We start from the raw sequence: 16,059 nt of genomic DNA, 5'->3' as shown, positions 1-16,059 counted from the left end.
TTTGGTTATCTGGTGAGAGGGAAACATGAAGATGAAACCAGGAGATGTCCTTACTGAATCATCAGAGCTGAACAGGTGATGGAGAAACAGGTTTACCTTTTAGGTGACATGAATGAGTTGAAGGGAAGTTATGAACTGTTTCTGAGAGACAAATAACACCAGGATCCTTTTCTAAGTAGCTGACAGCTGGTAACTGTGCAGGGGCGGGTCTAGCAAAGTTTTGCCAGGGGGCCAGGTAGGGCATTAACAGGGAAAGGGGGGCACAAAGAAATACTTTTCTTTCTTATTCTCATTTAAAATGTCTAGCTTTTAAAAATAATTATCTGAATCTTACAACCAAAGTTTTTATCTGATGTAAAATGTATAGAAAGCATACATAAACCAACAAGACTGTACGTCACTGTGACAACAGCGTTTGTTTTCATTCAAAGGCTTTATGGCTTTTCCTATAATACCTGGTGGGCCAGTCTCTAGTCAAAATGCCCGGGCCGATTCTTTTGTTCCAGTCCAGCCCTGGTTATAGTTGTAGTTAAAGTCATAGTTTTCACATATAAATCAGCAGCAAGCCTTAAAATGAGGTGAAAAATAAGACACTGCCTATTTACACAATGTGATTTATTTGACAAAAACTGAACTAAAATGCAGAAGAAGCTTCTGAACACCTAAGTGCACCCCATGATAGAACCACATTTAGCAGTGATAACATAATTGTTTTCTATTTATCAGTCTAGCATCCACTTTGTTGTACATTGTTGTTTTAGGCCTCTTTTGAGGTCACACCACCACATGTCCATCACCACATGTGACAGAATGCTTTGGTACAATGAGGACCTTATGGTTGACTTGAAGACTGGAAGCTGCCCAAATCATCACCCCTTCACTACCTTGCTTCATTGTTGCTATAATGTGTTTAGTTATCTCCAAACATACTTCTATGCATGCTGATCAAACATCTGGTCGTATGGTCTCATCGGTCTGCAAGTTTTGCGGTTTGTTCAGATGCAGCTTTTTGAACATAACCTGTGCTGCCCTGCTCTTTTTAGAGTAGAGGATTTCTCCTGGCAACTCTTCCAAACTTGCTCAGTCTTTTTTTAATTGTGCTATCATGAACTATCATGCTGACTGAGGCCTTCAGAGTTTGAGATGGAGCTCAGGGTTTTTTTTACAGTTTCTCTGAGGGCTGCACGATGCGATCTTGGGTGAATTAATTGGGATGCCCACTTCTGGGAAGATTGTGGCATTATGGTAACATGCACCTGAATGCTTCAGACCAGAAAACTGCCAAAACGTCTGCTTTTACACAGGCGATTACTCTTACTAATGATCAGTTAATAAAGTGTATTTAATAAGAAGCACCTGGTTGCTACTTGTCCTCTGAAGTCCTTTTGAAGCAACTTTAGAAAAGGAAGCATATACTCTCTGTTTCACATGACTGACTGTACTAGACTGGTCTTTTTTTGTTGTGTATGATTAAAGGGTGTGGAAGTGGAGCTCTATCACCTCTGCTTGCCTTTCTGTATTCACTGTACAGTACAGTAGGAGGGTACTGAGATGAGACACACACAAAAATATAACTCTTGCAGTATCCAAAGCATGTTTGCTGGAGACTGAAAGTCGTGTTGATCAGATCTCACATCTGTTTCGCTCATCACACAAATGTGTTTTAAATTAAAAGCATTCTTTTGATTCAGTAACTAGAAACAGTCATTGATTTACTTTGACACTATAGTCAGGCTTGCTTAAAAGCAGCCATCTCACTGTTACTGAGCAGAAAAATGTGAGTTTTGGTATTTTTCCATTTGTGGTCCTTTGTGGCTTCTTGTCTTTGTTGATCCTTAAGAGCTGGGCTGGAAGGGTTAAACATTTAGCAAGATGTGGCGCCTCCCTTTATGGCTAGTCTTCTGCATGCAATAGGAGCTCTCTGTATTTTCTATTCTCCCCTCATAATGGCTGCATGGCTGTCCAGTAGACTGGTGAAGAGAAAATGCAGCTCACTGCTGCCGTGCCCTATCTCCCTGGCCCCAGTCTGCTCCAGAGGGGTTGCAAGGGTCTCCCCTGCCTCAGGGGCCCTCTCCACCATCCAGAAAAAGCCTCAGACAGTGGAAGATCTCCCACATGTCAGCTTCTTGGAGTTTCTTTGCAGAGTGGTGTTTCAGGGTTTCCATAAACGTATGCATGAGCTTCAGGTAGGCTGCAGTGCATGATCTTTATTATGTTCACTCACAGTGATACGTGCTTGTTTCAGTTCGATGTCAAAGATGTTTTGTGTTTTCTGATGCATTTCAGAAACCCTGGTGACAAATTTGATAATCTGAGAGGTCATCGGTTTACAAGTGATTGCATTTTCCTCCAGTGACAATAAATAATAGAAAATGTTGGGCTGGTTGTATAACTTTTTTGTCCATAGTTACCTTCAGACAGTATCAGCTTGTCTCACAGCTAACTGACACAGAGTCTTGGGCTGCTTTCTCTCTCTGATGAATCACATGCAGCCACTCCAGCACACACTGACCTCTGGCATCTGATTACTGACTGATTAAATATAATGTCTGCTTTTTAAATTACACATTGCAAAAATCCCCAAATGTCTTCATCTTTATTCTATAAGAATGCAGCTCTACCTTTATCACTTTTCCACCGTCAGATCTATGAGAAGCAGCTGTATGGGCCCATTTACAGAGACGGACTCAGATCAATATCCTTGAGCACCCCAGAGCTTTTGGCCGAGCTGCTGAGGAAGGATGAGAAGTTCCCTTGTAGAGGAGACATGAGTGTGTGGAGGGAATATCGTGACATGAGAGGATTCGGCTATGGACCTTTTACAGAGTAAGACTACCAAACAGTGTAGTAATGCTGCCCCACCTAAAAAAATAATCTCATTGTGATTGCTTAGATTCTAATACGTAACAGATTTCCAGGGAAAGAGTTTTATTATGAGTGGAAGGGATTGTTTTTGACCTATTTGGGTTAAATAGATTCCTCTCAGGCTTCCATAAAGATAAGAAATCAGAAAAATGTTAATGCTCCACAAGTTTTATGAACCGGTGACAATATAAGGGGATTAATTTTAGCTCTGTCAGGCTCAGTGCTGTAGCAGCAGTAAACCTATTTATGTTGCTAAAATAAAATTTATATTGCAGATGGTGGTCATTCCTTCACCATCTGCAAAGGCTCAGTTTGAGAACCACCATATTAGGCAATCAAATGAAACTAAAAGGCTGAGCAGATTTTAAACTGTGTTGTTTATCTGAAGACAGTGGGCTCCACACCCAATATCTGTCATATTATTATGAAAAGCTGGAAATTACAAGAAAGTTTGAGGATTTTGAGGAAAACACCAGAAGTAATACTCTGGTGTTTTTCTAGGTCAACAGTCAGAGCCACAGTTTAATAAACTCATCACAGGCTTGTTGAAGAAATCTGATGCAGGGAACACTAATAGCAATGTGATATCAGTAAATACTGCATCAGAACGATGCACCAATGGCAAAAAATGTTAAATGATTAAATTTGGCATCAGTGATACTGTCACGGTTCTGGGTCGTTTCGACCCAGCATTTAGAGTTTCTTATATTTTATAAACTAAAACTAACTTATTTAAGTTTTAGTTTATTTTTGCATTTTGGATTGTTTTCTGAGACTCGTGTGCTTTGCTGATTATTATTAGAATTCTATGTTTCTGTTTATTCGTGTTTAAGGATTTGTTCTTCGCTTGTGTCTCATGTTTAGCATAGTTTGAGTTCCATGTGTTATATTCTGTCTGCCTCTCAGTGTCGAGTCTGCGTCCTTGTGTGATGGTTTCTTGTTTCCTGTTTTATTGTGAAAGTATGTGTCTTATGTGAGTGTATTCAGTTTGCCTCCCTTGTCTCCTCTTGTCAATTACTTCCAGCTGTGTTCCCCACCTGTGTGTAATCTCCCTGTATTCTCTGAGTGTATTTAAGTCGTGTCTTCTGTTGTTGTAGTTGCTGGTCTGTCTGCGTATCTACTGTGTGGTTTCCCTGCTGTCGCCATCATGTACCTTTGTCTACATTCCTTCGTGTTCATGTTTGCTGTTCAATAGTTTAGTTTGTCTCAGTATAGATTATTTTTGTTCCGTTTTGCCATTTCCACCTTTGTTCTACAATAAACCACATTCGCATCTCAGCAAGTGCCTGTAATTGGATCCTCTTTCATTTCCTCTACACGGCTCACTCCACTCGCCGTGACAGATACCAGTCAGTAAATAATCAAAGTAGTCAATGAAGGTCAGGTCTGTCTGTTGTGCTGCACTTTAAACACAAAAGGTTACTCTGTTCACAAGACAAACTGGTTTAAAATAGTGCTCAAAATGAAGGATGCACTCTCTCAATGTTTCTATGCATTTTATATACATATATATGTGTGTGTGTGTGTGTGCGTGCGCATGTAAGCATAGTAGCAAACAAACTGCAGACCACAGCCAGCTTAGATATTTGTGTGAGCTCTTTAGTTTACAGGCTAAAAACTGGTTGAATGGAAAAATGTAGCAGAAAATCAGCCATAATGGATGCATAAGTGTATCATAGTTCAGACTCTTTGTTGTGTTTGCGTTTGGATTTATTTATTTCAGTGCAAACATGTTTCTGTTCCAACAGGGATGGAGAGAGGTGGTACAAGCTGAGGGTGGTGCTTAACAAGCGGATGCTGCATCCGAAGGACTCGGCCCAGTATTCTGGGATTATCAATGATGTGGTTAAAGACTTCACCAAGAAGATGCGCAGTCTGTGCCAGTGCAGCCCAACAGGAGACTTTGTGACCAACATTGCCAATGAGCTTTATCTGTTTTCACTAGAAGGTAGTCTGATGGTTAAAACTGCAAATGCTGAATGCTAAATAACATATTTGTTTAATGAACTAAATAAAAAAATATTATTTTCAAACTAAAGTTTAAAGGAAGCTAAAAGTTAAGAAAAAAATTTGTTGCTAGATTCATTGCCTTTTCTTTTTCTTATCCATTCAGGAATTGCCTCCATATTGTTTGAGACAAGGCTTGGTTGTCTGGAAGAGGAAATTCCTGGTGGTACACAAGATTTCATCAATTCCATAGCCCAGATGCTCTCCTACAACATGATAGTGTTTATTCTTCCCAAGTGGAGCCGGAATCTGCTGCCCTACTGGGGACGTTACATTGCTGGCTGGGAGGGCATCTTCAGCTTTGGTGAGCAGTTTGAACCTCACAGTCCTGATGTTTTAGTTAAGTTTTAGAGTGTTGGGAAACAATAAACAGTATTATAAAAAGAAAAAAATAAATCTGTGGGGGGTTTTTGCACCAACTTATTCTCTATCAGCTGGTATTTATACAGTGCTTTTCTTATCTTATTGAGGATTCAGAATCCTTTTACAGTTACTTTACTACATGTGCACCATTCAGCATCTTTTATCTTTTATCCAGAGATGTAGTGCTATGTAGTGTAATATGGTGAAGTAGCAGAGTGAAGCATTTTGTGTTATAAACCCCTATTTAGTATTTGGCATCAAATTTGCTCCTCCCAGTTTTTAGTAACAGGTTATGTATGTTCAGTTTATGCTTTGGGTGCCCTTTTATTTTTGCCTTCGTCTGTTCCTGTGTCTTCCCTTGTCTTATCTGTGCTTAGTCCTCAGTGTCATGTGTCAAAAAGACATGTGTGTAGTAAGTTTAGTCCCAGTATTTGTTTTTTGTTTCTGTGTAAAGTCCACGTATGCGGATCTGTCAACTGTTCATTTCCTGTTTTATTTTGATAGTTTCTTGTCTCATGTGCATTATGTTCAATTCAGCTCGGATTCAGTTCAGCTTTTCTCACCAGGTGTCTCCACTTTGCCCCCTTCCCTCTTGTTTGTCTATATTCCTTGTCATGTTCTCCCTTATACACGTGCTGTGTAACCCTCTGCTTTAATTTTCTTGGTTTAGTTAAAGTTAAATTGATTTCATGTCCTGTCCTCTGCATCCTGCACTTTGGGTCCAAAACTGGGCTTCAGTACAGAGACACATGGCAAATGGCAGCAACAAAACGGGCCATGTTTTCTACTGTGCAGCATGTCCTCTTCTTTTAGCAACAGTCAACAACAACAGGAGACCAGCTGCTGGACTTTTGCCAGAGCAACTTTTCGTGATGGTCTGAAAGTTTTCAGTTGGTGAAAGGTCTAAACCGCAGGCAGACCGGTTCAGCATTTGGACTCATCTAGTAAAAAGCCATGCTGTTGGAATAGATGCAGTATGCAGTTTAACATTATCCTGATGAAATATGCAATGCGATACCTTTCAGCATTTATGGAGCATTTCCAGACTTTCACAGGTACTGATGCACCATATACCATCTGAGATACAGACTTTTGAACTGAGTGCTGATAACAAGCCGAGTGGTTCATTTCCTCGGTCTGCAGAATAAAAAGGAGGGAGCTGTTAGGTGTGTGGAACAGCAGTTATCCACAGGGGGCTTTTTTCACCCGCACAAGCGCTGCCTGGCACTGCTCCGTCCGCCGGACCAGATTCCAGATTTCCTGATATCTAATTTCTATTTGCACTGAGGGATATTTATGAATGTCCCCGTGCACACACTTCACCTCCACCCACTCAGCCTCCAGCAGGGTTTGGTGGACCAGGGTCTGCATACAGCCCGAGTTCACTAAAGCCTGGCATATACCCCCTGGGCACCTTACCGGTAAACGGTATGTCTCTCCTGAATCAGGGTAGGGCATCGGAGGGCTGGCAATACGTAGCACCTGTCCCACCTCCATTAACGGGCAGTCCCAATGGAGATACCTCGGTTGCCCACATCTCCAGCATTCCTGCCCCAATGCCTATGCAGCCCTAGGTGAGCTGGGCATGGTGTCCGTAACGGCCGGGACCTGTGGAGAAAACCCAGATGAAAAAGGGTTAGTCGGTGGCCTTCGTGGGGCCAGGACCAGTCGGTCCGTTATTACCAGCCATGGCTGTCCTCGTGGGTGTTCCCATCATGCCACCAGGTGGTCCTAGGCCAGCATTTGTAGCTTCAAGGCTCGCTGGCCAGTGGCAGCGGACCCATATAACTGTATCTCTGACTGACCCTGCACTAAGTTCAGTTGGGTTTTATTCAAAATTATGGAACCATTGACATTTTAGCCTTTATAAAACTGTGTAACGCTATGGAATTGATTTTTTATGGGCCCATGTGTGTCTTTAATAAAGTGAAACAAACAAACAGATCGGTTTTCCACTTTGCCTCTATTTTAAATAAGCTTTGTCCCAGAGTAGATGGCAGCATTTCTAGATTATGGTCTTTTGTTGCAGATTGATGAATAATCTATCTTTACCTCTGAGAAACACTGCCTCTATAAGATGCTCTTTTTTTATATCCAGTTATGGATATAAAAGATATAAAAGTACCAGTTATGGTACTGATGGTACTGAACTGTTGCCAGTTTGGTGCAACTGTCACTAAGTTTTAAAGATATGTTGTTTCCATCAAATTGAACCCGAGCTAATATGTTTCATGAAATAATAAATTGTCTCAGTTGATACAGTATATTTCATCCTATGTCCTGTTGCTAGTAAAATATGGGTTTATGAGTAAATGACTGCATTCTGTTTTGACTGATATTATACAGTGTTCCAACTATTTTTTTTTTTTTTTGCACCATTTTTATGCACCTGTTCTAGCCAAAAAATTGATTGACAAGAAGTTGGAGATGATTCAGCAGCGGGTTGACAACAAGCAGGATGTGGAGGGTGAATACCTGACATACCTACTCTCAAACACGCAGATGAGCACTAAAGATGTGTATGGCAGCGTCACTGAGCTCCTCTTAGCTGGAGTGGACACGGTAAATGGAATACCAATACTAGTAATAAAACATCACATGTAAAAAGGCACTCTGCACGGCTCTAATCATCAAAGCTCACCACTCAGTGTATTCACTTTTCTTTTGCATGTACATGTATGCAAGGCTCAGCATATATGTCTTCAAAAGTTTACTTTCACATTTTTTAAACTCCCAAGACCTCCAACACTCTCACGTGGGCTTTGCACGAGCTTTCCAAGAACCCTGATATCCAGGAAAGACTCTATAAAGAAGTGTCCACTATGGTACCATTAGACCGGATCCCCACCGCTGCTGACATCACTGGCATGCCATATTTAAAGGCAGTTATCAAAGAGACGCTGAGGTGAGACTGCTGCCATTTAGCTTTAACTGAAGCGATTAATGCAGGAAACAAACATGTTTTTAGTAGATAGTTTTCACATATTTGTAACAGCCAAACTGGAAATCTTTGAAAGTGAAAATAAGCTTCGAGTTTCCTGAAGTTTGTCTATTTAGCAGCCAAAATGGGTTTTATTTGAACTCATGGCTCTTAACAAGTTAAATGTAGACTAATTCATCAGTCAACATCCTTATTCACCTGCTTAAGAAGAAGCCAGACTATGAACCAGCCTAAAGTAACATGCAAACAAAAAATAACTTGTCTTGCAGGATGTATCCTGTTGTTTCTATGAATGCGAGGATCATTGCAGAAAAGAATGTTTCTATTGGTGGATATGAGTTCCCAAAAAAAGTAGGTCTGCTTTTAACCATTGTTAGATTGTTTGTGAGTGCTTTTTGTATTAACTTAATAAGACATATTTATGATGCCTGGATATAAAAAGGCTATTGTGTTATAAGTGAGGATCAATATTCCATATTGTGTTGACTTCCAGTTGTTGATTGCTTTACAGACGCCGTTCACCTTTTGTCACTATGCCATCAGCCATGATGAGGACACATTCCCCGACTCGTTCACATTTAAGCCAGAGCGATGGCTCCGAGACGGCCGTGAGAGGCCAAACCCCTTCGGCTCCATCCCGTTTGGCTTTGGAGTAAGAGGCTGTGTCGGTCGCAGGATTGCTGAGCTCGAAATGTATCTCCTCCTGTTTCAAGTAAGTGACAAGAAGGAGAAAAAACTGCTGAACATCCCAGGGAAACTCCTGGATTTTTTTTTAAATGTGACCCAGGTGTGTCCAACAATAAGTCCAGGGGTTTGGGGGGGGAGGGGTCTCATGGGAAGTGGGAAAAAATCTGACGGAAATCTGGAACGGCTTCATTAATGCTGAAGGGTATATACGTGTCTTATGCATCTCTGTTGTTTGTGATTGTGTGGGATAATACATTTGTCTATATTCAAATCAATTGTCATCCACGTTTCAGACAACTCACTAACTCTATTTTTTTTTCCACAGCTTATCAGGCAGTTTGAAATCAAACCCGACCCCACACTGGGAGAGCTGAGATCCATCAGCCGCACAGTTCTGATACCAGACAAACAACTAAATTTGCACTTTGTGGACAGAAGATAAGAAAAGACAGCAGACTGAGTGATGGTGGTTTGTATTAAGTCAGTGAGACGGGAGCAGAGGATTTTAAACCTTTGTAATCACAAACTGAAATGCCTAAACTCATCCAATTTTAAATGTTGTGTCATCAAAGTAACGCTATAAGAGTTCAACTTAACACTGTTCCTCTATGTATGTACTGCAGCAGTCAGCTTATAGTTCTGTATATCCATCCTCTCATAATATCTTAGTGTACTTAGTGATATAATAATAATTCTTTATTTAAAACAGACAGTGCAGTTTAACATAGTCCAAGTATAAAACATAAAACTGATGTGCTGCACATAACATTACAGCTATAGCTAATTTTCAACAATTGTCCCTTGTTGGGCTTACATTCACAATACACAGAGTTAAAACATACATTTTCATGAAACCAAAATACACCATGAATACAGCTACAATTAACAGACAATGTAAAAACAAACAAACAAACCCCACAAAAAAAAGATTAATTGAAATCACTACAGCTCTGATTTCCCTTTAACTAACTTTTAACCTTCAATGTAAAGGAACTAATATCTGTAATCAATTTGATATCAGATGGAAGTGTGTTCCACAGATGGCAAGCCTTTATGGAAAACGCTGATTGTCCAAATTTAGATCTGCGATATGATATTTTGCGGTTGCCATTCACTATACTCCTAGTAATGCGATTACTATCTTGTCTTTGGATGCATCTATTAAGACACTCTGGGACCAGCCTATTTATACACTTGAAGGGTAATTTAAGACAACACAAGTGATTGAAGCTCCTAAACGAAGTCAATTATATTTCTTTAAAATGTGACAATGATTCCACCAAACAGATTTTTTATCCATTATTTTCAAAGATTGATTATATAAGGATGCTGAACTGTAGATGGTGCTGCTTGAGTCCAAACTGTCATAAAATATGAAAAATGAGAGAATATCATGGAATGTGTGGAGATCAGAGAAATACTTTACTGCTATTGTTCATGGTCATCATCATTATCATTGCATTAATAACATAATCTACAGCATTGATATTGTATTCAGATGTTTAAACATATTGGCACCCAATTAGCCTTTATTACAGGTGCAGTTATAACCACTTTAAACTGTTGAGTTAAATCGATAATCTTAAATGCTTTGGAATGCTTTTCATAATCTTAAATGTTTATATGTAGATTACATTGCATTATAAAAGAAAGGCCTAACTCGGAGTACACTCTGTGCCAAAGTAGACAGGAAGCGCAGGCTTTTGCAGAGCGTCCTTGTGAAAGTGAAACTAAAGCAGAGTCTAAGTGTAAGTTACTTTGAGGAGCTGTTGGGAGGATGCTATTTGACTAACCAGGCTATTCATTATTGTCTTTTATTCATTTATATATTTTGATTAAGCTTTTAGTAGAGGTTCTTGATTAAAACATTTATTCAACATATTACAGATATAGTTTCAGTTAGGTTATTACACAGAAGGATGAGCCTCTGGTCTGGTGGAAAGGTTATAAGGTTTAGCTGGTGAGGTGAGAGGTGAAACTGAGTGCATTTCAGGTTGACACATACACACCCACACACACACAGTAGATAGACTCATTTTTAGGTGAGAGGTTAATCATATTTTGCTTGTGACTGCAAAATTGTGCCTACAAAAGAACAGTTTGTTGCAGAACTGCTGCTGATGTTCCAGACGATAAGCGAGCGTCCGGCAGCGACAGGAAGACACCTGGCATGGAGACGAGGCGATGTTGCTTTTTCAAACTGTGTTAAAAGTCATTGTGGTTTTGAAACTTATGCATGTGATGACGCATGAGGGGGCGTCATAAATTTCCCTGAAGGTATTAAAAACAACTGATTGTGTATTGTTCGAGTGAGATCGATGCTGTCTGCGTACAGTGTTCATCTGCCACACGTGTGTTCATTAAACTCATCGTTTGACTCCACCCGGCCGGATCAGTGTTGTTATTTGGATTTCCTCCTGTATCCCTCCTCAATATTTGAACCCTTAACAAATGCATAAATAACTGAGGTGCTGAAGTGGCTATGTAATGCCGAGTTAACTTAAGACAAGTCAGATTAACCTTAACCATCTTTGAAATCTTCTTTACATGCTTATCAAATTTGAGATGTAAATCTAAAATTATTCCTAAAAACTTAAAATCTTTAACCTCCTTTATTTTTTCATTCCTTTACGTGATTTGAAAATCATCAGATGAACTTTTTCTAATAGAAAAACACATCTAAACTGTTGTTTTTTTTAAATCAATTCAATAAAAGATGATTATTGTATATATATATATATATATATCTAATGCAATGTATGACAGGTTTTATCCATCTGTGCAGTTTATTTAGTTTATTCAGTTATTGTCCTTGTCAGAGTTGAGCTGGGGAATGGGGGACAGGAGGCTATCCCAGCTACCACAGGGTGAGAGGCAGGGTACATCTTGGAGACATCGCCAGTCTGTTGCAGGGCTAACACAGAGAATCCAACAACCATTCATGCTCACATTCACACCTATGAGCAATTTAGAATCACCAGTCAACTTAACCCCACCAACTGAATGCCATTGGACTGTGGAAGGAAGCTGGAGTACCCAGAGAGAACCCACGCAAACACAGGGAGAACATGCAACTCCACACAGAAAGGACTCCAGCCTGATGGTAGAGTCGAACTCAGGACCTTTTTTTGCTGTGAGGCAACAGTGCTAACTTCATGAAAACCTTTAACTGAGTTAACACTTTTTGAAGGAAACTAAAATGACTACAACATTTTCTTTGTTAGAAGTTTGGAGAAAAAGGAGCAGCATGTGCTGGAAAGTGGGACAAGACAAAAAGAAAGTGAGCATGAGAGAGAGACAGAGAAAGAAAAAACGCTTTTTAATCTCTATATCACCTTGTACCTAAGCCACATGTCTGAAAGTATGTTATGAAACCCATGGTACACTCAAAAGACTGAATGAGGTGAATTGTTCAGATTCTGTTAATTGTTTATCTTCATTTTACTCAAATTATATATCTTTGTTAAGGTAAAATGTTTTTCTGATAAAGTCTATGTAATTGTGTCTGTTATTATCTGCACAGTGTACTAATGTGTTAATTTATATGTTACGTGATCAAGCAAGTTAATTAGGATTGCTATATAAGGAAAGTGTTAAGCCTGATCTTAAAAGTAGAGATAGTGTCTGTCTTCTGAATCCAAACTGGAAGCTGGTTCTATAGAAGAGGGGCCTGAAAACTGAAGGCTCTGCCTCCCATTCTACTTTTAAATACTCTAGGAACAACAAGTAAGCCTGCAATGCGAGAGTGAAGTGCTCTAATGGGGTGATATGGTACTATAAGGTAATTAAGATAAGATGGGGACTGATTGTTCAAGAACTTGTGTGTGAGAAGCAGGATTTTAGATTGGATTCTGGATTTAACAGGGAACCAGTGAAGAGAAGCCGGTATGGGAGAAATATGTTCTCTCTTCCTAATCCCTGTCAGGACTCTAGCTGCAGCATGTTGGATCAGCTGAAGGCTTTTCATAGATAGGCTTTATTATTCAGTCAAAAAATACTGGTTGAGTTGTAGTGTTAAATGGAAGCAATTAATTGGCTTTTTCTAACGGGGAAATCTGAAGGTATAACATTTTCGGCATTGTTACTGAAGATACAAGAGAAGGTAGGTACAGATTATAAAAAGAAAAAAAGTGTGCTTCTTCTTCTCGTGCATCGATCGGAGTCTCGGTTTTTATTGAAGTGTTGTCAGCTTTGGCTTTATCTGCCACCCTGTCCATAGCATTCGCCTCTGTCATACCAATCGTCTGCATGTTCTCCATATCTACGCCTCCTGCCACTGACTCCAAACCATACATTGTGGCAGGTCTCCCTACCATGTTGCAAACTTTCCCTTTCACTCCTTTCCACCCACTCCACCCTGCCTGCACTCTCTTCTTCACCTCTCCTGTGCATCGCCCGTTGCTTTGGATGGTTGACCCCAGGTACTTAAACTTGTTCACCTTCAGTATTTCTGCTCCTTGCATCCTCACGGTTACATCTTGGGGGTAATCCAGCTCATTTACGTTCAGCGTGGATGCTGTCAAGGTCCTGGACCTCTTATATTTCTGTATGTCCGTCCTCTCATAGTCTATTAGTGTCCTCAGTAATATGTTTTAGTACTTCTGGTAATCTGGTTTTCATGTTGTTGCTTCCTTAGTTTCAGGGTCTAAAACCGCTGTCGGTTCTTATCGAAGTTCACCGAGATTCACCATCTTTCCTGAACATAAATCAATTTCTGTGGCAGGTAAAAGATTCAGGAAAGAGACTGGGTGCAGGAAATAACTGCTTGAAGTTTGTACGGCTTTCCCATCGTTATTTTCAAGTACATTACGTGACATATACACTTACAAGACAATAAACCGACTTTGAAATGATGTAACAGTCTCACACAGCGTTACACAGGATAGTGTCCAGGAATAGAAGAAAGTTATGGAGGATAGCTGTGCAGCTTTGTAAGTATTTTTGTATCCAATAGAAAGACAGGTTAAAGAAAGGTTAAAAGCGAGCAGCTCTGTTGACTCTGGTCACTACTTTACAAATGATCCAGCAGGGGGAAGCATCATTGCATGAAAAGCCCTTTAACCTCACTTGACTACATACCCCAGAGATTCATTCACTCTGCAAACTCCTCACACCAGGGTTGAAGAACTAAAACTGAAGCGCTTGAAGGATTTTATGGATTTGAGAAATGCAAATCTTTTGTCTCAGTTACAAAGTTACAAATTAAAATACAGCACACTGGAAGATTTTATTGCTTGTTTTGCACCTAGTGTTCAACCAGCAATCAAAAAATCCATGTAATGAGCTAAAAAACTAAAACGTAAATTCTAATAGTAAAATTAATATTTCACAGGATTTCTTTCTAACTTTCATTGACTGTCTCCTGATATTTTTTACTCTATTGTGCTACTTAATAGCAGGATAGTATACTCAAAGCAACTAATTTTATACTTAAAGTACATATTGTGCAGAATCATCTACATTTCATAACTGAATGCACAGAGTATCAATTTAATGTTGCAACAGGACATGACTTTGATTACTTCTTTACTGCCAGGTAATTTTAAATAATGCAATTAAATTAAAGCTATAAAGTAAATGGTATGAAGTACAATATCTAATCAGCTACACTACATAATATTTTTAACATAACCTGGAGAAAACTGTGCATAAGGAGGGCTGAGAATCACTATTGGATGCCTCATGGAGCACTGCACTGCATCAAAACAGCCATAAACACTTGCACAAACCACTGTCCGTGAAAACAGTTCATTACGCTGTTCACAAATGCAGATTAAAGCTCTATCATTCAAAGATGATAGAAAGGTACCACCAATGCTAAAAGGTATGCAGAGCTTTTAGAGGAACATACATTTGGATCCAGACGCATATTTCAATAAGACAATGCTTAATCAAATACTGCAGCTCTTCTAGCAGCATGGCTTCATAGTAGAAGAGTCTGGGTGCTGAACTGACCTGTCTGCAGTTCAGAGCTTTGAACAGCTGTGAACATTTGAAGGATCATGACATGAAACATGCGACAAAGCTGAACCAGGACTGTTGAGCAGCTATGGTCCTCTACAAGAATGAGACAACATTCATCTCCCAAAAAGTCCTTCAGCTGTTCTCCTCAGTTCCCATATTTTTGCAGACTGTAGTTCAAAAAAGAGGGGATGCTACACGATGGGAAACATGGCGCTGTCCCAACTTTTATGAGATGTGCTGCTTTCTCGGTTTCAACATTTAGTATGTTCTATTGTCAATAAAATATGGGTTTAAGAGATTTATAGAACATTACATTCTGTTTTTAATGTACATTTTACACAGTGACTCACAACGTTTTTCAGGAACTGGGGTTGTACTAAATAAAGCACATGCACATTAAAACCAGGTAATTATATTTCAGGGGGTGTGGTACTATCTTATTACAGTGAACTAAAACAGAACTTAAAAGTATGTGTGAAACTTTTCTTTAAATTTAAACTTCCTTAAAAGTACAAATGAAAATAAACAGGAAACATCCTTAGTTTTTGTCAGTCTGGTCAAATTTTCCAATATAACCAGCCTCAGGAGGCGTTACTGAGACTTTATAACAGCTGACACACCGTCTTATCAATATTGTTATTCTGCAGTTGTAGTATAATAGATAGTAAGTTAGATACTTTGATCCCACAGGGGAAAGTTTTGTGTTACAGTAGCATGATAAAGAGTAAAAATAGAACAGTCTACAATACACAACAATAAACAACAAGGTTAAAATAAAAGTGCCACACACAGGACCTCATACTATGAGATAGTGCAGGAATTTATGTATTTACAACAGTGATAAAAAAACAAACAAGGAAAGTAAAATTGAAGTTAAGTGAAACAGTTAAAGTAAGACTGATATTGTGTAAGAAGGACATGCAACTTGTATTATTAAATAATATGCATGCTTTAAATCTATAGTGTAAAACAAGCTGCATGACAGTATAATACTAAAACATGTCCTGGCAGGTGTATTCACCTGTCACAGGATGCAGCGTCATCCCTTTTTAAATACACATTAAAGAATATGTCAAACACTGGAACTCATTAAAACAAAAACAAAAAAAGCAGTAGAATAAGTTTGGGCCTGTACCACCTGATGCCGCCAATCTCTGGACACACCCCTGCACATGTTTACCTGGAGGTCAGATAATTACCCCGGGGAAGGCGGAGGGAGAGCATTGGTGTGG

General features: G+C 39.4%; 1 protein-coding gene across 1 annotated transcript; it reads left to right on the top strand.

The window, feature by feature from the left end:
- The first annotated feature begins 443 nt into the window (after positions 1 to 443).
- On the top strand, positions 444 to 11,245 carry LOC102305480 (sterol 26-hydroxylase, mitochondrial). The gene is made up of 9 exons (XM_005925758.3): positions 444 to 2,186; positions 2,645 to 2,826; positions 4,614 to 4,813; positions 4,979 to 5,176; positions 7,634 to 7,797; positions 7,974 to 8,140; positions 8,446 to 8,527; positions 8,688 to 8,888; positions 9,189 to 11,245. Exons 1-9 carry the CDS (start codon positions 1,890 to 1,892, stop codon positions 9,303 to 9,305), a joined length of 1,608 nt encoding a protein of 535 aa, XP_005925820.1. The 5' UTR covers positions 444 to 1,889; the 3' UTR covers positions 9,306 to 11,245.
- The last annotated feature ends 4,814 nt before the right edge of the window (positions 11,246 to 16,059 follow it).

This window comes from Haplochromis burtoni, unplaced genomic scaffold (assembly GCF_018398535.1).
Source record: "Haplochromis burtoni strain Fernald_Lab_line unplaced genomic scaffold, NCSU_Asbu1 Contig_87, whole genome shotgun sequence".
Lineage (NCBI taxonomy): Eukaryota > Metazoa > Chordata > Actinopteri > Cichliformes > Cichlidae > Haplochromis > Haplochromis burtoni.
Note: the sequence above shows the minus strand (reverse complement) of the source record. Positions and strands in the feature narration are given on the sequence as shown.